This window comes from Pieris napi, chromosome 14 (assembly GCF_905475465.1).
Source record: "Pieris napi chromosome 14, ilPieNapi1.2, whole genome shotgun sequence".
NCBI classification, from domain to species: Eukaryota; Metazoa; Arthropoda; class Insecta; order Lepidoptera; family Pieridae; genus Pieris; species Pieris napi.
The window spans coordinates 5,136,011-5,160,482 of NC_062247.1; the positions used below are offsets into that span (position 1 = coordinate 5,136,011).

Below are 24,472 nucleotides of genomic sequence, written 5' to 3' on the forward strand. Positions count from 1 at the left end.
CACTCTACTCGCGTGAATTAAGAGCTGGCGGACATACAGACGAAAACGGGTTAAAACATTAGTTTATATGATAATAAAATTATTTACTCATAAATTTTGTACGTTCGTTTATATGTTCCCCAGCTCATCCGTAACAAATATTGCGCTGACGCTGTCAAAGATTCAGCTAAAATATCTATTTCGATAAAAAATTAATACTAATTAAAATGTTTCTGCATTGCAATTTACTAAAATGATCATCACAGTTGTTAAACACATTCTCTCACACACATACACTAGAGAGTGGTAAAATAAAGAGAGACTTTTGCTAAACTAAAATAAGACGTAAGTACATACGAATAGAGTTGAGACTCCTCGCCACCTTGAACTATTGGCTTTGTGATGTCTACTTTTGTGATTATGAACACGGTTAAGCTTAGGTTTCATAGAAAAGCGGTGCCGTTAACTAACGGCCGTCATTTTACGGTTGTTAATAACGGTCGTCATTACTTTTTAACATAATGCAAAGAAACATCATTTACGCTCGTCACGTTTCCACTCATTGTATTAATTAAATATGGGCAGCGCTACACGCGAAAAACGTCGAACTAATGTTTATCACCGCTACGACGGCCGTCATGCAAATGACAGCACCGCTGTTTGACGTTACGGTGACACTCAACGTTCTCTAGGAAACCTCCTTCGATGTTATTTATAGACAACGTATGGGTGACGTCACCCAACGCTACATTACGGCCGTTAGAAAACGGCACCGCTTTTCTAGGAAACCTAAGCTTTAGTGAAACGTGGAAACGGAACCTTCAGTAATAATATCGCCTTTTGAAAGTTCAATGAATATTTAGGCTGAACGCGCCTGCGCCTGAGATTCATATCTGTGATGTAAAACTTTTAAAATCTTAAATAATCGAGAATTCTATTCGCCGATTTAACCGTTTCAACGGCATTAAAAACGAGCACATACGTACGCATACTTGTGCAACATTGGTATTCTTTATATTACTACTGCTGCCCCGGCTTTGCATGTACATACTAACTAGTGACCGTATGGGGTTACTAATAATTAAGCTATGTTAAACATAGTATGTACATATCGTCATAGTCATAGAATAGTGACGGATGTGACAAATAGTAAACTTTATAGGGCAGCCATTTGAAAATAATATATTCATGTTAGTTTTATGTCATAACTTTTTTAATTCATATTCTGTAAATATGAAAATTGGCATACAAACAAACAATAGGGTTTCTTTTGAAACAAAATTAAGATAATTAAATTAAATTACACAGTTTTCTAGAAATTTAAAACACATGATTTTTTTTAATGTAGCCGTAATATTTAGTCAATTTAGTATCAAAATATGATAAAAAGTAGATTTTGGATATTTTTCAAATCCGACATTGTTCTACGATCATAATGATATACCAGCCGTAGACGAAAAGCGACAATATATCTGTTTAAACAATAGTAATACAATAAAAAGACTCAACGAAATTTCCAAGTATACGCACGCAACTAATGAACCACTACGTGCGCAATCGGTTAAGTACGCAGGCCATGGCCTCTTCTACGTTGTCAAAGACAGGCACGGCCGCGCGACGAGCTAGGTCTGTTAGATAATGCCGCCCTCGATTGTAGTCCTTTACCGCTGCTTCGCTGAACTGAAATATATTAAGGTAAAATTTTATATGATGAGGAATTTTAGGTCGCTGCTAAATTACTTGTTTTGTATATAGTATTGTATTTTATTGACATAACTTTTAGACATAGAAAAACACGTAAACCGTGACCACGCACGCTGTAAAGCCCGCGAAACGTCGGTTAAATTTAAAACTATGTAAAATAATTGTAAATTTATAATAAAACATAACTTCAAATCCGGTAAAAAAGTGTTTTCCTATGTTTTGTATATTTCAATTTCAAAAATTCTTTATTTCGTTTCACAAAAATTTATAGTGCTACATATCCAGTGTACGTTATTTCCTGGAATGTAACAAACTTACAACTAGACACGTTTTTACAGCCATTTTGCTTTTTTTTAAAACTTATAAAATAGATAAAACTAAAGTTATAATGTTTCGAAAGGTTTTAACAATAACAAACTATATTTAACAACGAGGTAAACTACCTAGTAATGGAATCTTTAGATGAGATTTGCATTTTGAAATGCCTAAATTGAATAACTAAATCCTGAAAAAAACCTGTTCATTTGAGGTTGGCAATCAAATTTCAAGACAGTTTTATTTCCGCACAGACTAGTCTTTTAAATCCAATTTAAATAAAATTAAATAATAAATCAAAAATAAGAAGTTATGATAATTCGTGTAGCTATTATGTTGTTTATTATTGGTTTTTTCATTAAGTTTTCTTTAGTTCAACTGGAAGAGATTGCTTAAAATCGATCCTTCTAATTTATTCAGTTTTCAGCAACAAAATGTTAAATTAAATGTACCTGATGCACCGTAGTAGGCGGGGCCTGCATCGGTTGCACGATGAGTAGGGTGTTAGCGGGGCGAAGGCCCATATAGTGCGCCGCTAGCACCATCGTCGAGAAGTTGGGCGATGACGATGACAGCGAAAACACTAACACGCGTGAACCTAGCAGCAGGTCCTCATCAAAGGTACCTGAAAAGTATCAAATAAATTTTTGTTGTCTTTGTTTGCAAAAAAAACTTTTTGTATCTATATATAAGGGAGCGTTCAAGTATTACGTCACGCAAATTTTGGAGATTATTGACCCCCCCCCCCCATGTAACGCACCGTAACGTTTTTCTGTACCCAATAGTAAAACTTTTAAATGTTTCGTGACCACCCAGTGACTCTTTAAATACCTAAAAGTTACTATTATGTGGTGTAAAGTACTGGAAACTCGAAAATAATATTAAAAATAACGCGTAATACAATCCCCGCCCGCATTGTAACGTTTTACAAATAGATAAAAATTCGTTATGTAATACTTGAATGCTCCCTAATTTAGCTAAGATAATTTTTGTATGAAAAAAAAAATCGGTTGTCTGTAAAGTCGGTTTACTGACGATAGTTGAACGTGACAACGTCATAAGAAAATTTTAATTTTATTTGTTTGATAGATATTTTGTATGGATATAGAGGAGGTAAATGGAAATCACAATTTAATTGATCAAGTTACATTTATTTGTACGCATAAATACAATTATGTCAATTTTTTAACGAACGAACGCTGCCGAACGCGGAGGCCGATTGTGCCTCTTTGTCGCTCGTTCCGCGTTCTCGCTTGCATTTCAAGCTTTAAAAGGAACGCCTGAGAGCGAGGTAACGCCGCATGCGTCATGTTTATTCGTGCGTTCAGACGGCTCAATCGAATTATAAGACGTTGTCACGTCAATATATCTTACAATATTGATAATATACACAATGTAATAAAACTAGTGGTGATAAAAACATAAGAAATACCTTTAAAAGGCTGCGGCGTGACATCCTCCGTGACAGTATAGAAGTCAGATGCGCTCAATCTATCCGTGCTCCTCTCTTCCTTTTTTTCCCTTAGTTCAACGTCCTCTAGCGGCGAAATTGGCGAAGCGGGCCTCGGCTTTTTATCTCTGCACGGCGATTCGGGATGCGCCGGCGCAGAGCGACGAGTGGGCGTTGAAAATAGACGTGTATAGTCGTTGACTCTAGGTATCACGTATGTGAAACCTTCCCGACGTAGGATGTCTTCGGGACGTCTACTGTTTGACTGGAATAACGAAATAAATTTTTTGACACATTGATAACGACTTCGTGTATAGTATATATTATTTGTTTTTTTTTTTTAATTTTAGTCTGGTATTATTTTTTTTACAAATAAAAAATAAAATAAAATATGTTTATTGTGGAACCATAAGAAAAAGCCGGCGTAAAAAACTCTCGGTACTCTTTTAAAAAAGAAAATCAACTCACTACTACAATCTAAAGTTTGTAAATTAAATTTCGCTTTAAGAAGAATGTGATGTGGAAAACTTTGCCTCTAGTTTACTCTTTACATATGAAACATCTCATTTGTTTGAGAATTATACACGAGTAAGCATAGTTCTTTTCCTAGAACTCATTAAACATATTTGATTATAGTGACAAATGACCTACTGACATCTTTACTCAGCTATTAGTCAAAATATAAACAGTACTATTCGTAATTAGTTAACAATTTAGCGATGAAAGCGCTGTAAAACTAAGTTAATATAACATTTATCACAAAAAATTACATTTCATGATAAATTTACGGATATTTAATTAATCATAATAAACGATACATGGGCAGTAGTTTATTCTAAAACAGAGAGTAAAGAGGCTGTAGCTCGCCCCACACTATCAACTATGAACTCTTAATACCGTGCCTCAATGTCAGCAAATTTAAATATGTTTAAATTTAAATACAGTAATACTCTTTTATTTCAATTTATGACTAAATAACTGATTTTGGTTGAGCCGTAAGAAAGCAACATTCATTTTAAAACTTTACGAGATTAATGTTAACCATAAAGGGTTAACAATAATAATCCCTGCAACATTAATTGTCCCTTTTATTAACTAGCTTTAAACGCCTTCGCACGGCTTATTTATATTTTCGAAATATATGTTTTAAGTATAATTTTCAGTCATTCCAGTATTTTTTATTGTTACAAATATACAAATCTTTATCAAATTAGTATATATACACGAATGGATTCGGTTAAAAATGTAAAAATCTATTTAATAGTCCAATGATTAACATACGCCTTTATATAGAAGAAATATCTTTATTTTCATGATTACTTTCTAAAATTATAAATAAAAATAATTAAAAAAATATAGTAATTGCTAGTAATTCCTCCTTTTATTGTAACCAAACTTTCCACAACCCAGTACAATAGTGTATTACGTTTACCGATACAAAACATAACGTGCTGATAAGTCGGAATGTAAATAACACGAGCATAAATATAAATTACATAAATGACTTTGTCATTATGTACGTTAATTAACGTCATTGAACAATTGACATTGTAATCATGTGTCGCCGTTAATTTTATTTTATCTTTTTAAATATAAAATCATTTTTACTGTTATATTATAAAAAAACGTCATCTATATATCTTTTTGGCCAGTGTTGGCCTAGTAGTTCCAGCGTAGAACTCAGACCCCTGAGGTCGTAAGTTCGATCCCCGACTGTGGACTTTCCTTTTATGTGCGTATTTAACATTTGTTCGAATTGTGAAGGAAAATATCGTAAGAAAACCGGCTTGCCTCAGACCCAAAAAGTCGACGGCGTGTGTAAGACACAAGAGACTGATCACCTATTAGATTGACAAAAGTACAGAAATCTGAGGCCCAGACCTAAAAAAGTATGTAGCGCCATGGATTTTTTTTATCTATATAAATTATTCAAGTTTTATTAATATTCTCACGCGAATTTGTAAAAAAAACTTACGGGGAAAGTTCCTGCAAGGTATACATGATGAGCAGGCGCTCCGAGCAGTGCGGGCAGTCGCTCCAAGCGTCGTTCAGTGCCTGGAGTGAACACGCTATCGGCGCTGCTTGATCCTGACTCCTCTCCTGTCTTTCCGCCATTCTGCATAACATATTGGGAAATGAGAAAACTGAAGTTCTTAACAGACACATTTCTGCGTCTGTTTTATTTGGTTTATGTAGATCACCTATGTGGGATTTTTTATGAATAAGAGGTTTAAAATTAACAGTAGTTTATTAAAGTTTTTTAGTCAATTTTATTTAAAATATTGCCTTTAATATACAACGAACAAATTTATGCACTCATAATATCAATTACAATATATATAGGTATATGTTATCTATATATATAAAAATGAAACCCGTTTTCCGTTGTCACGACATAACATGAAAACGGGTTGACCGATTTGTCTGATTTTTTTTTATAATATACCTTGAAGTACGAGGATGGTTCTTACGGAGAAAAATTAAAAAAAAATTGTGTGAAAAAGTCTAAAAACAACACTTTTCTATATTCCCATACAAAATATTCGTAATAATACTTAAAAGTCAATTTGAACTTTAATACCATAGCATAAAGTTCAAGTGTTAGTGGAGGGGTTCCGGGAAGGTAATTCAGTAGGTCTGAGAATCGGCTTCTATCTATTTTTCATACCCCTAAGTGATAAGGGTTGTCCACCCCTAACATTTTATTTTTTGAACGAAATTTTATTTTTTTTAATGTGCCAGTAAAAAATACATACAACCCTTAATTTTCATCCCTCTACGATCAATCCCTATTTTTTATTATAGTAGATAGTTATTTAAATTGAACAAAAAAAATGTTTCCTAGAAATAATATACGGCAAAACAACGTTTGCCGGGTCGGCTAGTAAAACTATTAAGATTTCTAACCCATGCCCCATCGAATGGAATGAATTAACCTACCTTGGGTATAACCAAAGACAATTTCTGCCCGTGCGCACGAAGCCGTGGATTACGAGCATATCCGTTAGAATCGCGTTGCGCGAGCGGCGACACACGCTCTTGCGTACTTGCTGATTCGCCCGCTTCCTTCTCTTGACCCTTGTTACGTTGGTATTCTGAAATATATTTTAATCATGTTAACTTAATAATAATTAAGCGTTATTTATTCCTTGAAAAATTTTGTCATGTTAACTTAATATGATAATATAGATAAAAGAGTTTCAGTTGTCAGTCGGATTTGTTTGGTGGAAAGTTCGCGTACATTTACTTTTAGTAGGAGAAATACTAGAAAATGTCTTTTGTTATGACTGGCAGGTCATTATAATTTTGATTATAATACTGCTTGTTCAACACGACTTAATAGGAGCGAAAAAATATCTTTATAAAATATCTTTTGAAAAAATATCGGTAGTTTTTTTTTTAAATTGTAACCTTTTACGTCGTAATGTCGAAGACGTTTTTAGCACCGTTTCATTTGGCCACCATTTTGGCTAGCAGCATTTTTTACACGGGCGGAAGTTAAAAATCTCTATCTTAAGATACTAGACAAACACACCAAGTAGAACTAAAATTGAAGCTTAAAACGTAAATAACTTATTAAAGCTGAAATAATGTTGTTATAAAATCCATATAAGTCAACACACTAAATAAAAAAATTAGAAAAACCAATTAGTGTTTTCGCAAAACAAAATTAAACACCAAACTATAACAGCATGATTACATTCGCAGAATTAACGTTTACTGATGTTTCCGCGAAATCAGATAAGTTAAAATTTCTCGTTAATTGTTAGTTTATACGTAGTTGTTTACGCATTAATTACTATGAAATCGTCGTTAATTTTTGAAGTTCTTTGTATCATATTATTTAAATATTTATATAGAGAAACTCACTACAACATCAAAAACGTCAGCCGAAATAAAAACACTAAAAATAATATTAAAGCAGTGATTCAGCGATTATTCATATGAATGTAGGCATATCATAAACTACCCACTTATATACACAATGAAATGATAAAACAAAGAAGCTATAAGGGCGCGCACAGACCGGGCGTTGTTGGTGAAGTGATAAAATCGCGGAGATTTCGAAACGCGCGTCGAACACGCGCTGCTACGCTCATACTTCGCCGGGACCCTTTTAACACAATATTTTAGATATATCAGCGTTCAAAATCAAACATATAATATGTATTGTTCAGAATCCGAAAGTAATAGACTGCACATATACTAACATAAACCTTTTTTTATCTAAGGACAGCAAGGTCACAAGATATATAATATAGTATCAATTAATTTACCTGCATCGGCAGCTAACTCGGCGACGGCTCCGCAGAATGTTTCAAAGTCAATTGTATCTGCGTTTGGTGGTAAAACGCGCTCTGCTACATCTCGGGACGCACGCGTCGCCTCTTTTAACGCATCTATTGCGCGAGCGCGTGACAACCACGCGTTTCGACCGCCAGCTGCATCGTATGCCCTTTTGAGTCGAAGAATTGTGTGGCCCAGAGAATGTCTGGGATGCGTTCTAGCGCCTCGTAGTACGGCCCGGGCGCAGCGTAAAGCAGCTGGGATGTCTGTAAAGGCGGGTAGGCCTCGCCTTTCCACTACTTCTTGTAACGTCGAACGGGCGCGAGACAGCTCTATGTACTCTCTGCAATAATTTGAACTTACTTATGACCCAAATATTTTAAATACAGAATGAACATTTTTGGGTTTAAAATTTGTACTTCATTGTTAGTTTTTCTCACTTCAACATAGGGACAAAAATTACATGAAACCACTTACTGATCTGATATCGTCTCCCTGCCGATAGCCTGATGTCTGGAGTAAGGCCTCAACACCAGCAATAGATCCCTGGGTGCAGCTGCAAGGTGTGCTGCCTCAACACAGGCCGCGACAGCCCGCGTCTCGCTGTCCAATACGAATAACAGCGCACGCGCCTGTGCTTTAGCGCGGTGCTCGACTTCTATTAACTCTGTCGACCAGTCATCTACTTGCTGAAATAAGAAATACTTTACGTTTACACACACTTAATAGGTCGTTCGCTATTTAATACTTTTAGTTTTGAGGTAAGCTAAGTATTGAGCTGTGCTGTAATTGGGATAACGTAGTGTACTTCAAATGTATACATATTGTATTGGCAATTAAAATTTAACATCGTAGCGTCTTGCACATGAAAAACGGATCAACTAGGAGGAAGAAAAGATGACCTACCAACTGTTGACAACTGATGACTACCAATGTTTGCAGCAATGATATTATTAAAACTGGACAAATCGTTTTAATATTTTCTCTTCTTTTGATAGTGTTAGAATAGGATATTGATTTCAGGCGCTAGAAAAAGGCGTAGATTAAGGCAACGAGGAGGTAAGAATAATATTCTTATATACCTACGTAAGATTTTACACAGTAACAATGTAAATTAGCTAACGTATTATTTCGTGATTTATCGTTATCAACATCTCATATTGATAACATAAATTATGTCGGTACAAGGTCGGACGTGATGAACTTTATCGTTCAATATGAACGTGTTTAAACCGATTTCCAAATTAATGTAATGTAATCACGTTCGGGTTAGGAATGTACGCACCTTACAATCTGGTCACGCAGTACCGAAGATATCAGGCACTATATGTATGTGCAATTATTTTTTGTCACCTTACGACCTAAGGAATGTTGTATACGATCAGGGCCGCGCCGCCCATGTGTGCGAAGTGTGCGGTGCACACAGGCGCTAAGGCAATAAGGGCGCCGCCACCGAAATTATTTATACTAACTACACTACAATATTCTTACGTACGCTTAAAGTTTCATTTTACGCTTTGGGTTTTAGTTTACATTAATTACTCAGAGCTTAGCAAATCAAAAGAAAGGCCGCTGCGCCGTGAGTTTTGTGAGTGTGTTTATGTCTTATGATTTCAATAATATGCCGACATACCTTGATAAAATCCAAAATGTACTAATTTTTATACTCGGTAACCAAATTCAACACAGCTTTTCTTTAATAAATTTAAGAAATGTATTAAAGAAAAGCTGTGTAAAAAGGCTTACTATAAAGTCAACGATTATCTAGTTGATAAAAGGGCCTGGGACTAGTGCTATACAGGCTACCTCTAATTAATTTGCGATATTTGTTTTAAAATAAGTGTTGTTTGATGATTTGATATTTTAAAAGAGTACCGAGAGTTTTTTACGCCGGCTTTTTGTCTCGGCCTACACCCTCTGTCTTCTTTGCCGATGAGTAGGGATGCCTACAAATTCAAATTTAATGACGTGGAATAAGTGATACATGTATCTTATGTTCCATAATAAACATATTTTTTTTTTCATTTTTTTTAAATTTATGTCGAATTAATAAATATTTTTCAATAATACTGGATTGTACTCCTGACGTTTCACACGAAGAGCAAATTAGTATGGTAATAAGATTTTATTGGAAATAAGAGAGGATTTCCTAGCTTTCTGCCCAACCATAGATACAACTGGCGCTGGAGTAACGTCATTTATAATAGTCTAGTCAACAAGTTGATAATGGTACAAAATAGAGATACTACTCTTAAAATTATGTGCGATAGCTCATTGCAAAAGTTATAAACAATTAAAGATGAAAAAAAAAATGGCATTTCGTTTTTTGCCAATATTTAATAAACTATTAATATTTAATAAATTTCAAAAGATTCTGAAAGAGGAGGAAATTTCCAATAAAAAACTCTTAGCTCCCGGAACTCTATCTCCATTATTTATAATTTTAATATAACACTGAAAATAGGTCTGCGCGTGACATTTTTAGGATTCGCGCGTGGAGTCAAAAGCGACTACGGCACATTAATTAATTTATTTAAGGTATTGCATATTTTTTTTTAAATTTGAAAAAATTATGGTGTGTTCTGAACACTATAATTAATTTATTCCCGTTGCAAATTTTACTTAAAGTTAATTTTTCAACAAGTTAAACAATTGTTAACTAACGAAATTTTCTCGAACTACCGTCTTAATTGTAAGTGAAAAAAAATGTTTAAATAATGGTCGAAAAAAAATTTCGCTTCGTAGAGCCTTTCCTACATACATACTAAACAAGATCGTGCCATAAAAGTTAATAAAATATTTATACTTTGTTTATAACAATTTTTTTAAAAAGATGGGATTTATTATAAAGATATGTCATAAATCTGACCTTAAAAACGGTTAGATATAACATAATAAATAAGCTATGTAACAATTTAATTCGCGTTTTATTTTTCACGGCAATTGCCAAGCGGACGTTTTACCTATTTAAGAAAATATTCTTTAAGTAAGTATATTAAACTAAAGAAAATTTTTCTTTCGGTCGAAATTAAAAAATAATAAAAAATATATTGAAACCTGAAGATTCCTAAAAAATAGGCCGAAAATAAATAAATAAATAAATAGTTCCCTCAAAGGCCTGCAACACACCCGCTAAAAATGTCTACCTATGGGCTGCGATGACTGCCATTTTTGTCCGTCCCTCAGGCTCGTTTGCCCCCTATAAAAAAAAGGAGGCGCTTCATGGGTTTCGCACACAGGCGCTGCCGGGGGTCGGCGCGGCCCTGTATACGATTGATAGGAATACAAAATAGTGTATGTAACTTCGCAGAACTGTTAATGCTTTTTTTTTAAATTCTATTGTCTAAAATATCTTGTTATTCTATCCTATATCTTAATCTATCTACATTCGTACCTAGAAATTGGTTCGATTCCCTTCTATAAAATAATTGAGTCGGGTTGGTAGGCTAAGACCGTTTCACCGTGACGTGAAGGTATCACCATAATAGCTTAGTTTTGACTAGGTAAATAATGTTTTAGTACCTACGTGTATTTATTTGTAAATTGCCACAGGACTGTTCAAAATATTTTTATTTGTGTACCCTGAGACGAAGGACCTCAAACCAAACAATAAATATAGCTTAATACTTTAAGCTGCAAAAAATTCTACTTAGAAAATATAAACAACTTAAATTCATATTTCAGACTTCCCCAACCGACAAATAAGTCCAGTTCTTGTGCAAAACTAAAGAAAAGATTAAGCAGCGAGATCATAAACGGAATCAATGACTGCTGGAATAGGACACTTCGTGTATATATAATTCCTCCAAAAGTTCACAGTACTTTCGTTTGAGTTTGTTATGGAAGAGCTGAGAACCCTGACACAGGTATTTTTTTACTTAAAAGGGTTCCCACATCTTACACATAATAATGCATATGTACTTATGATGAATAAACACATTTTTTTTCTACTTACAGGATTAAAATATGTGATTCCCATTTGCTTAAGCATCGGTATAGCGATATCCGATCTCCAAGTGGTAGGGTTGCACGAGCCGCCCAAAAACACCTCGCACGGTGCTGGCGACGCCTCGCTACCTGCGCACAAAACAACCATTACTTATACATTTTATTAGCTAAACGGTGTACCATCGAAACAGTCTATAATTAGAGAAAACCCCAATTATGCTTAAAACACTGCCCTTGGCCCAAACTGTTTAATCAAGTATGAAAAATGTTACGTAAAATCTCGGTCGTGCCTGACTGATTTTTTATATACTAATTATATTCAATCGAGATTGGTAGGGGTGTATGTCTACAAAGACAAACGATAAAGAGCTCCATAGTAGTTGAGACATTTGGTTATTAAACATATGATTTTTGAAATATAAAATATCGATGTTATTTTTTATATAATTATCTAAAACTCATACAAACATTTCGATTATCAGAGTGATCTACGAAATAAACAACATAATATTTTGTACTCTTTTCTATTTAGCGACACGGACGCTATTGTCTTTGAAAATGTTTGACAGTTCGCGGAAAAAAAAAGAATTCACATTAAACAGAGCTCAAAATATGCTCTTAACGATGTTTTTAATTTTTACATATAGAGGTCGACTGCTGCTCCAGTGACATCATCCATTACTACGCACTACGTTTATTATAATAACAAGTTAACGCGATAATAACAAAGATATTTTTTTCTTATAATATTTCATAATACAAGTATCACTTTTACATCTGAATATTTTAACGTTAATTGTATGTTTTTGCTACTATTACGAAATGCTGTATGTTATTAATGCAAGTTAAACTAATTAAACATTTAAAAACACTTTGTCAAAACGAATTCTATACCGATAATTATAAAAGAATATTGTTCTGAAAAATAGCAAAAGTGATGACGGACTGACTGCTACTAATTTTAAAGCACTTTTTTATATCAGAGGTGGAAATACATTTCGGCATACTCTGTTTCCTCCAGGCTCTTTTCGAAGAAGAGCACTGAGTGAATATATTACAAGAATGAGACTCGGAATTCTACCATTACTATTACAAAATCATAATTGAATCTGATAAAATTTATTTCCAGTATGTTCTGATTGACAGATAGAAAGTGACCTATAGAATTTTAAAGGTGAACTAAAGAGAAATAGCATACGTAGGTGTTGTAATTATAAGTATAGGATGTTATCACGTGTGTAGCCCACGCTTTATCCAACAAATTCCGCATCTAACCTAGTAACCTCTACGTCACAACTACATATAGTTGTATAAGGAAGGAAATATCCATAACACAGAGTACCTCTTCCAATGTACTAAATTCCTATCCATTTATGTCAATACAATGGATGAGTAGTCTTGATATTAGGGATTTTCGGATATAATCCGTATGTAGTAGTATAGTAGTTCCACAATATATGTAGTTATGGAAGACGGCTCTTTCTGTCTTAAGAGTCTGGGTATCATCATCGTTGTTCAACTTATTATTTTTCGGTAAGGAATAACTTTATGCAGTTATCTTAATGCGTTCATGTAATCTACACACGAATTGTACTTCCGAGTGATAATGTTTACCCTGTTTATGTATAATAATTGTACGCACACATACACAACTATGTTTAAATCAACTGCGATGTTTTGCACCCTTTTTTCTTAGTTATTGTATTATGAGGTCTTTTAATTCCGTTTGTGTGGACAGACATACTTCCTGCATATGCTAAAGCGGCTTTTCTCGGTTATCCAATCGCTTTAGAACTTCCGATGTAAATCACGGAACTAAAATAAAATCGTTTTTGGGTTTATCAAACACCTCGTCAGCTGCTTTTGGCCGGGCCCCTCTTTTTCTGTTTACGATCTTTTAGTCTGGAGATATTTGAATTTATTTTCGTCTATTTGCTGTCTCCGACACAATCGACATCGTTACATGTTCGCAGAGCGAGTTCATAGTAGCGATGTATTATATATTTCGATGTATAGTGATATATTATCCTATATATTATATATTTTATTTTAGTTTCGCCATTATCGAAATCCGACCGAAATAATTTTCTTACGTTATCTAACAATTGATATCATTAAATTTTACAAATTTCCGATCAAGTATAAAGTCGAGGGCAGAATTGTATTGTTTTCTCCTAGACGAAAATTAGGTTCAGAACTGAGCCATAGTAGTTATGGTAATAAATTAGACTATAATTAAACTCGCAGGATTCAAACGATACGCAATTATTGAATGGGACAGTTAATTGTTAACAATTATGCTGTGGCGTCTTGAACACGCAACTAATAGGAACAATAACTGTTAGCTGAATTCCAGACATAATATATTGTCTATTCCGGGTCCACAGAGCGAAGAGATTTACAGTATTTAAAATTGAGTTTTATTGATTTTAGTTTTTTAAAGTGATTTTTCATTGCAGGCATCGAAAAACCTTATAGCTCTGTTAATTAAAAGTTCTTTTGTTATTTGTCTGAACAATATAGGATCTCACTGAGCACACTTCGATCACAATTCTCTAATATTTTTCTAAGCGCAAAATTGACTCTTTTGGCAGCCTCCTTTAGGGGTAAAGTAGAACTCTCTCCGGAAGACATATTAGACGAATATAGGTAACTAAAAATAGATGTGACTAATATAATGATACACCTTAATTTAGAAAGTAAGGTGAATGCTCCATTCAAGTCGTGGTGTCCGTAATGATTGACGAGTTTTGGCGTGGGCTAGCACGAATTCATTCTACATAAAATATACACCTACATAGTGATCGACCACACGACCAATTTTAGTATGTACTTTAATAGAAATCTAATTATATTTTCAAACTCTTAGATAATTATGAAAACAGATATTTTTAAAAGGCCTATAATTTAAAATTACTGATTTATTTGTATCATTATCAACGTAATTATTTCTTCACAAATTGAACAAGGCTGAACAAAAATAGCTATTATCGATTTCACATTTAACGCGGAAGTAATAATAATTTATAGTAATAAAACGCCACAAGCGATTAGCTTATTGAGATGTGGACATCGTATTTCGGTCCGACATCCAGTGCCAAATGTAAACAACTAACAAACATATGGAGCACTTCACATCGCACAATACACCAAAGTGACAATCACTGTCGTGCAATTGTACTAGCACATTATTTTGTAAACAATAGTACCATTACTTGATACTTGTAAATGACTACTAACTATTAAACTTTGCTTGTTTATAGAAATTACTGTAGACGCACAGGGCACGATCATGGTGGTAGGCGGCATTGTAGAACACTCGCGCGACGCGCGCTACTCCGTCTGACGGCCGGCGGCCAACTGACTTCCCTTCCAGTTGAAGCCAACAATTCCGCATTAAAATAATATATTATATTGCAAAACGACAGCAAAATTATGTCTTAATACGTGCTAAGACAATTGCTCGTAGTACTATGCTACGTACATTAATTACGCACTCACACGAGTAGTAAATACAACACGTACTAAATCATCCAATTGTATTCGTTGTTTTAATTGTGTAATTATTCGAATTTAAAAAATGCTTCAACCAAGCTGTCAGCTTACGAACTTACGCTATGTGAAAAATAATTGTAGCACTAGAATTCGGGGACTAAAGCCGGAATTACATTACTAAATGCATGGGAAATCAGTTTCGCGAAAGTAGTATCGATATACCCGAAAGTAATTTCGTAAAATAATTAGTGTCGTGAAATCCTCAGTATCGCAGTAACCATGGCCTCATCAGCATCAAACCTTTATTTTGCTATATTCAATATATGTAAAGAGTTGCTGCGTTTTTTAGCAACAGGAAATTGTTCTAAGTCTTTATCATAAGAATTCAGGGTAGCATCACAGCACAGGCACTTTCGCGACACTAGTTTCACGTCGCATGTCCATCATAAAATTAGTTGCGTGAAACTAATTTCACCAAAAAATCGCGCGAAATATGAAAATATTGAATTACACGTGAAACTGTTGGTAAAAATAATGTCACGAAATTAATTTCATGCCACTAATTTCGTAATATAATTCCGGCTTAAGTGTATGTGTTTTATATTTCGAGTGCCTTAATATTTTACGACGCATTTACTACAAAACCATATTTGGCAATAATAAGTTATATCTTAAATAATAACAATCACAAAATGTAAACACGTCGAGTCTTTATTGTCTTCCTAGTGATAAGGAAGTCTGAATGACAATGATTTGTTTGTCAGCGGTTATTTTAACATTATAATCTTGTGCTAAATATATTTATTATTTTAAACCAAAATCCAGAAACACTGGTATGTCTATTCATCCTACTTACACAAAACAATTAAGGTATTTGCATTTATTGAAAATTTCACATTCGCGTCTAAACTAAGATTCAATTCAAGAATTACTTTTTAAACCTAAAAACTGTTTAAATATTCATAGCGTCAGTTGAAGGGATTTGTAAGTAACCTAAAAAAACCTAAACTTTATTGTAAAATTAGTTTGTAAACGATCCAGTTTAAACTTTATTAACTAACCAAGTCGACTGTGTGTCGTGCAACCTTTTGCAATTTTTATACTAATAATATTTTCTCCAAAATTAAAATACCAGCCTATTTTTATTAAACCTCACATAACCCGAATGCAATTATTGGATACGGCATCTCCATTCAAACGGTTGACATGCTCAGACGCATCGTAGCCGCGTAGCGCTTCCGTACTCCCATTATAGCGTTACGGAAGACTCAGGAAGGTCGGCTGTCACTTATTTATATCATTAGATAAATCTTCATAGTTTTCAAACCATAAAAAATGTAATATTATAAGTATTCAAATGAAGCTTCCGTGTGGGTAGCCATATGGAAAATTAACTTAAATTATTTTAATTTTAGATCCGTAGTATGATATATGCTTTTAATATATACCGATGGCAATTAAGGTTTACAATAAATTATGAAAAGAATTTAAAGACTTGTCACTAGAGTCTTTAAAAAGCGACTTGGTGTATTACTTTTGTAAAAAATGTACTATTCAATAAATGATTACTTGCGTGAGACAGAGTAGTTGATAATAATTTAATAAAGTATGATATGATATGTAAGATACAAATAATATAAGAATTGACTTTGACTAATAATGTAAAATGCAAAATTCCTTAAGACAAATTTGCGCGCCATTGTGTGTGGCAGAATGAGCGAACTTACGATTGTACTTACACATTTGTACCATATTCTTGCAATAAATAAATTAAATTAATATTATAATTATAATTCATTTACGTTATAAAGATATTAATATAAACTGGTCCACATAAAATGCGCTTTCCGCTTAAGTTTTTACCATATTTATATAATTACATCACTTCCTATATACGTCGTCTTATTTCAGAAGAATGTCGAGCCGGAATTAATAAATGACCTACACTAATAAGGAACTAATCCATGGGACGTGTGTCATCAGAATTCTGAATAAAATGACGGTATTTTTTTATAAAAGTCATGCTTATGATTCTGCGCAATATTAAATAGATTACACAGGACATCCGACCCACAAAATACCAAAGCATTTAGAACACAATATATATTGTATTATATTCATAGATTATAATAAAATTGTTAAGAAGAAGAGGCAAAATACAAAATACCATCCGTATGACCTCGACGTCCGTCGTTTTTGCCGCTCACCACCGTTATGTGAAACCAGCTGCCCACTGAAGTATTTCCGAACCAACTCAACTTAGGGGTCCTTCAAGAAAAGAGCATAGGTACCAATTCTTGAAAGGCCGGCAACGCACTTGCGAGCCTTTTGGCAATGCGAGTATGTTTAATTAATACTTAAAAAAAAATTTTTTTTATAATTTGCATGTAGTAAATTATTTAAATTTTTTTCAATCAATATTTTTAATCAGGGTAGTATTATATATTTATCACTATAACCTTCTTTTTTTACTCAAGATGTATATATACTTTAGTGTCACATAAATAATTAATTGATTAAAAACAACCTAACGTTTGCATATTCTATGGGCTTCATACTTTCGATTGGTATAGAATTTATCTAATAATCATACCGGTGAAATGTTTAAAAAAAAATATATTTTTTTAATTAATTAAACATACTCTGGACTGAAATTTGCTAGGCAACCCATATGGTTTATATTTATTGACATATAAAATTAAATATAAAATACGTTTTATTAAATAAGCATCTCGGCGTTGTATATCGGGATCTTAGACCATTAGGACTATCGATAATTGAGTGTTCAGACTAATATTCTTTATTTGTACGAGTAACAATAAAACGTTTTATGTACGGTTGACGTGAATATCGCTATTAATAAACAAAGATTCACATTGAATGACGCAAAACGCTTTTCATCTCTCACTCTTCCGCTGTTTAATTCCAAGTCCATTGTTGACTGTACTAATTTCCAAGTCGGCGCCGCTTTATCAATAAACATGTGGTGGCAACCTTTAAAGGTACACAAATAAATCATCATGATTAAGAGCCCAAAGTAATATAAGGCGTGAGTTGTGACCTTAGTATCGGATGAGGCCACTTAAGTTGGGCACGCATTAACAGAACGGACCCTATCTTCTATCTATAGGTGGATGGGGCTGTTGGATTAAGACCGTCGAACCCCGAACCCCAAACTCCCCACACGTCACTTTAATAAGTTGCCCCGACGGCGGGGTATATGAATGGATTTCTCTACAATTAAAGAAACCCCTAAAAGAAGCCCGAAGGTTCGTCTGGCAGTGTCTACATATTAGAGAATAGGAAAATATGCTTGCCACAAACTTGTCTATGAATATTCATGGAGATCCAAAAGAGCAACATAATTACTACAATCCAAAAACATGAAAATATTCTATCTATGACACATATCACAGTATAATAATTATCAACGTAGCGACACCTTTAATTATATGAAAATAGGTGATTGGCACACTTCCTCCACGATATGTATTTTTGCACTTCTTGCCTAATTAAGTTTAATACATTTTTCTCTAATTTAATACATTTTTTTTCTTTTCTCACAGTGGTTGCCTGGAAGAGATCGCTCGAAAGCGAGGCCGCCAGTTGCCCTCCTTTTTATTTAATTATGTGAAATTTTTATATTGTAATGCAACGAATTATATTTATTTACACATAAATAAATATAATATATAAAACTATATGTTAATTGTAAATACGTATGTATCAGTGTATCAGAGTAAACAAGATATGCTCGGTTATTACGTCAGCTTCATATGGAATAAATAGTGTATTGTTTATGACTTCAGGATCCGTTTACTGAATTATTTACGAAACTAATTACGAGTCTTTATGTTTAATATTAGACAAAGATAATTTAAGTATGTTGAGTCTAAGTATTCATTGACACAACATCTTTGATTCTATACGTAAGAATCGGAATCTATATTTCAGTGGAGGCTGTTGTTATGTCCTTTTTACAATCTTTTTTGGTTTGTGATAACAAACAATAATATGATTATTTTTAATTTTTTTAGTTGGCAAAGTTAGAAACTTGGGTATTAAGATAGTTAGATAGTTGGGAATATAAATTCTTTTATAATTAATTTGTTATGACTGGGCAAATAACCCTTAATTTTCACCCCTTTACTCCTCATTCGACGATATAATTACTATCATAATCTCTCAATAGGGTAAAACAAGTTTTCTGAGTCCGCCGTATACAAACATAATATCACATACAATCAGTCTCAAATAGCACAATTTTAAATTGATAAACGTGGAAAATGTATTTTATTGAGCCTTCCCTGCAACGATACAACCTCCAATCCGATTCAAGTGGATTAATTCAAGTAGGTTACGACCGGATACAGGTTGTTTTTATGGATCTAAAGCCTTTAGTAAAATATCTAATTGATGAGTAAATTATAAATGCATGATTACGGGGTGCGTATATTTGTGGATTAGTACCGTGCGGAACGTTAGTCATCATATAATTTGTGTAAACGCCGTCTCCCATCGACCTTCGACATCAAACAAAGACTTTTCATAATCTTAATATATATAAATTACGTGTCACGTTGTTTGTCCGCTATGGACTCCTAAACTACCGACCCGATATCAATCAAATTTGCACACCGTGTGTAGTTTGCCAACTTAAAAGATAGGATAGCTTACATCTTAATTTATACCCGCAATATTATTTTATTGCAAATTATTTGTTTATTATTTGATAGTCACAATTCTAACAGATGGCGCTGTGTTGAAAGTATCAACGTATCACATAAGCTACAATTTAATGGCATTACTACCAAAAAAGGCATAGTGGTCCCCATGACTGGTGTTTTCCTACCGTTTCCCTTGAATAGTTTGCTACTATGTAATATAACAAAAACCTTAGCCACAGCAACGCTTGGCCGGTCTGCTAGTTTAAATATATATTATTTACGACACGTAAAGCACAGCAGATAAGCTTCACTTGTAAAATAGAAATATAAAGAAAATACTTATTGTAATGTCCGCTCCTAATGGAAACGCTGGGCGAGGTTTTAATGATTTTTCGCAAGTCATAGAGATAATACACAGAACTTGTCAATACGTAAAAAGCCATTAAGTCCAGAATACTAGATTTTTCGAAATAACTTGAAAAAAAGGAGTTGACCCGAGCAGTAACGAAAGTTCGTCTCTGTACGTTGAGAGCAAACAACGTACGAGAGGACGTTGAGATATTTGCTACCGCGGCTAATAAATGGACCCAGTCAGTTATTAGATATCCTTACGTTAACCAACATAAAAAGTAAATTAAAAAACTACTTTTATATGCATTTGTCGTGCTCCGAAACAAGAATGCTATGGTTACATTTATACAATAGTTTTCTAATATAACATATCATGATTTTATTGTATTATTATATAAAATTATTACTTTTAAAAAAAGTTACTAAATTATTTTAATAGTATTGAAATACAGAAATCGATTAGATATGTATTTAAGGTTCAAATAATACCGATACGTTAAAAAATCGTATACAGGTTACGAAATAGCTGCTTGCTTGCTTTATGCAAAATACGTTTAATAATTAACCATACATTATTGGATTTACGTTCCCTAATTGCCATCATTTCATTCAACCTGATAAAAGACCTGTGGCGCTGCAATCTTATATGGGTCTTAGCCTCAGATTGCATCCGTTTCTGTGATCATTTTTATTTTATAGACAAGAAGGTGAGCAGCCTTCTGTCTGACACATATCGTTGATTTTTGTTTAACCGAGCTAGTATAAGATGCGTCTAAGAACTACCACCTTAGTGATGAGAGTCCCACGTTGAAGCCATTAGGCCCATACTACTTTTTACGTAATATTAGAAGGATATATGTTATATAAATATCATTGCTTGTGAGACAGATATATTTAGTTGCACACTGGCTGAATTCACTATTATAATTAGTTCTAAAACGGTTCACTTTAGTTTTTACTTCTTTTGTTTATATTGTGTTTAGTATTAAGTTACTGTAAAAATATGAAATAAGGAAAATAAATAAATGTTAATCGTAATAGTAATCTCTCAGAAAAAACTTGTTCTAAAAAAATAAAAATTATTATTAATATTTATATAACATTCATACACATATTCGCGTTAGATGGCAAAGTTGACAAGTTCTAACCTAACCTAACATAAGTTATTAAATAGATGATTAATAAGACGTTATTTACCCTAATCAGTGAATCACGTAATGACAGCATAGTTGATAAATTGTGCTAATAAAAATAATATTGAAATGTCAAATGGAATATAATTTACCTTAAGGGAAACGGAATTATAATTACTAATGCTCATTAAATTAACCACAATAAGTATTTTGCTCTGAAATGAAAGCTAATTAGTGCATCTTTTAAATGTTAGTCTGGTGTCAAAGATGAACTTTTCGCATCTAATAAAACCTAACATCTGCATGCAAACTTCTGTTGCTTCTCTCAAAAGAACACTTATGTTTTGTAATTTGTCAAAATTATTTAGGAACAATTTTCACCATAGCACTCTACAGTGAACAGCCTTATTGCGCAGCAACAGCCCATTAATCATACTAATCTAATTTTTCCTAATCCTAAAAACCTCTCACATTTTTTGTCGACTTTTAAAAAAACGCGCTAAACTTGTCACCCAGTATTTTGTATGTAGTTTTGCGATTAATAGAGGAATACGTTAAAAATATGACCAAAGTAACTTACCATTAACATGTTTACAGATATCCTTCTCTCTTAGCTCTTTGTCGACACTCCATACGGGCGACTCAGGTTTATTTGACGTCCTGCGAAATGAAAAAACTTAACTTGGGTGTGACATATCAAGAATGTTAGTAATCCATGAGATAGAAGGGAATATAATTTATAAAGGAATTTTATAAAATTACTCCGCTAACGCCCGACTTATATACACAATCGTAATTTATCGTATTAGGATTTAAGCTAAAACAGAGTTTCGACAATTAAGGTGCAATGTTCTAGGATGTTCCGGTCGTGCAAAAATGCGTGAACAATCCATGACCAATATTTTATGCGAGGTCAACGCACGCTGCAGCTTGTGCAGGTTCAAGACCGGCTAAGCCGTGCTGAGCATTGGACGTCATCGACAGAATTATATTTGAGTATCGAGGGCACTAATTGTGGACTTATATTATACGGTGTATATATAAAATAAACAGGTATTATAAAAACCCTTCGGAATATTTTTGTTTATATCACTATCGTATAAATTATATATACAATAAAATAAATGATAAATACAATAAAATACAATGTATAAATACAATGTGAAAGTAATATCAATTTTTTTAAATTGCTTACATCTTAATAATATCCAATATCTAGTGATGTGAAATAAATATTGGCAGGCCGATGTAAATAAACTTGATCATATATTTTTATGCGATCAGATATGAATGATAAATTTCATCTCAACAATCTTAGCCAAAATGATAGGCTTTTCTCGGAAATTGTGCTAATTTTCGTAGTAAATTGATAATTTTTGACTGTATATAGAATTTCCCTGTGAGTCATAAAATTTGCCAAAAGCGGTCTCGTACTTAGGACGCTTAGATATTTTATTGTATCAGTAGTCGAACATTTTCAGGAAAATCTTACATGCACCAAATCACAAAATACATAAATAAGGATGAAAGGGTGTAATACCCCCTAAGACGTAGGGGGATAATGGAGGCTCCGAGACCGGTAAGATTTCCACATGGTTAAACAATAATACTTACTTAATACATTGCATTGCATTTTCTGGCGTAATAGTTGTGATATGGAACGATATATGGACATTAACCAACCAAAATCAAGTAATGTCGACATTCTAGGTTTATATATTACACGGAGATTAATACTGTATATAATATATACCAAATAGCTGGGAGTAGAGAAAGAGTTTCACATACGAATGCGCTTACATTCTTATTTATCTCTTCCTACGAATCCTCTTGTGTTTGAATAACAATTACTGCAAACCAGTAAGCTTTAAGGCTTTAACAAAGATTACGATTCCTTAAGATTGACAACGCTCTGACGAACGTTATAATATGTGTGTATACGCTGAGTCACTTCACAACGTACGGTACCAAGCCACCCTTTTAGATGGTAATCTCAAATTAGTATCATAAATCTGGCAAGATAAAAAAGCGTATTTTTTTTTGTATGTTAATCCACATATTGGTCATGGGGCACAGGGTCGCTATAACATTCCGTATACAAACTTATATTTAGTGCAGGTATAAACTGTAACATTAAACCTAATAACAAAAGAGCGAATAATTAACTTAAGTTGATTTTTAAAGGCTGTGGGGCTTGGAAGGTTATCATGAAAGAGAAGCAAAAGCTACTGGTGGCGGAATGCTGAGTAAAATCCTGAGGTCGGAGGAAGGAGAGCGGGTCATGGAGGTACTGCTGTATCGGCAGTGTGTAGGACGTACTGCAGCTGAAAGCCAGTAATTGGCTGGAGGCAGCACAGAACATGGAGCGCTGGAAGTTTCTCGGAGCGTATGTGGTTCAGCGGAGTGAAGGAGTGATTTTTAAATCAAAGATATAATATGTTATAAAATACTTACGATCTGGTCTGCCTGGAGCACCGTCGCAACTCAGCAGCAAAGACACAAAACTCCCCAAAAGTGAGGATCAGGGATTTCCGTCGAGCACACTGGCGCGCACATACCAGCATCTCAAAAACTGTCAACAAGAGTGTACAGATTATAACATTTGCGTCAAGTTATTAGTACCACCAGACGCGCCGAATTTTCTTATATAAATATTATTACAGGCTAGGGGATCGCATAGAAAACGCAGTAGATCTCTTCACGGGTTTATTTTTTAAATGAATCAACGAGAAATTTGTTTTCACTAAAAAACAGCAAACTACGCGCAGAAATATACTAATTACCACACACAAAATACGGTCACTAGTTACTTTAATTAGGCGCACTTCACACGGTACTTTATCACTTGTCTTCACTATTCGCAACTTTACCTTTTCGACGTTAATCTCTCGGAATCGCACTTAAAACTGAATTGAAGGCTCGCGTTTCGGCTGGCTTATATACCCCAGGGAATAATCTTGAACGAATAATATTCGAGAATTTTCTAGGCAGAACTGGTACTGAGTAGCTGGTATATCCTTATCGCACAATTCTAGAACGTACGTACTCTTTATATCTTTCGCACATCGCTCCTTGTCGTACGGCGTTCTAGAATGTCCTGTTTGGCTTCGAAAAGGTTCCGATCTTTCCACTATTTCGCGTAT

General features: G+C 33.8%; 1 protein-coding gene across 8 annotated transcripts in view; it reads right to left on the minus strand.

Annotated features, from left to right (window-relative positions):
* Window positions 1-1,320: 1,320 nt before the first annotated feature.
* LOC125055831 overlaps window positions 1,321-24,472 on the minus strand; it is a 54,849-nt gene continuing 31,697 nt past the window's right edge. For 3 of the 8 annotated variants that reach the window (XM_047658467.1, XM_047658466.1, XM_047658465.1), the window contains exons 4-14: window positions 23,784-23,901; window positions 21,910-21,989; window positions 11,691-11,812; window positions 8,213-8,424; window positions 7,726-8,078; window positions 7,476-7,562; window positions 6,389-6,543; window positions 5,424-5,564; window positions 3,431-3,713; window positions 2,451-2,623; window positions 1,323-1,659 (exon numbers count right to left, since the gene is read on the minus strand). In XM_047658467.1, coding sequence (XP_047514423.1) covers window positions 1,525-1,659; window positions 2,451-2,623; window positions 3,431-3,713; window positions 5,424-5,564; window positions 6,389-6,543; window positions 7,476-7,562; window positions 7,726-8,078; window positions 8,213-8,424; window positions 11,691-11,812; window positions 21,910-21,989; window positions 23,784-23,901 — 1,859 coding nt within the window. In that variant the 3' untranslated portion in view covers window positions 1,323-1,524. Of the gene's footprint in view, window positions 1,660-2,450; window positions 2,624-3,430; window positions 3,714-5,423; window positions 5,565-6,388; window positions 6,544-7,475; window positions 7,563-7,725; window positions 8,079-8,212; window positions 8,425-11,690; window positions 11,813-14,923; window positions 15,096-21,909; window positions 21,990-23,783; window positions 23,902-24,472 lie in introns of those variants that run through there. The other 5 variants (XM_047658462.1, XM_047658461.1, XM_047658464.1 and 2 more) reach the window with 4 other exon arrangements.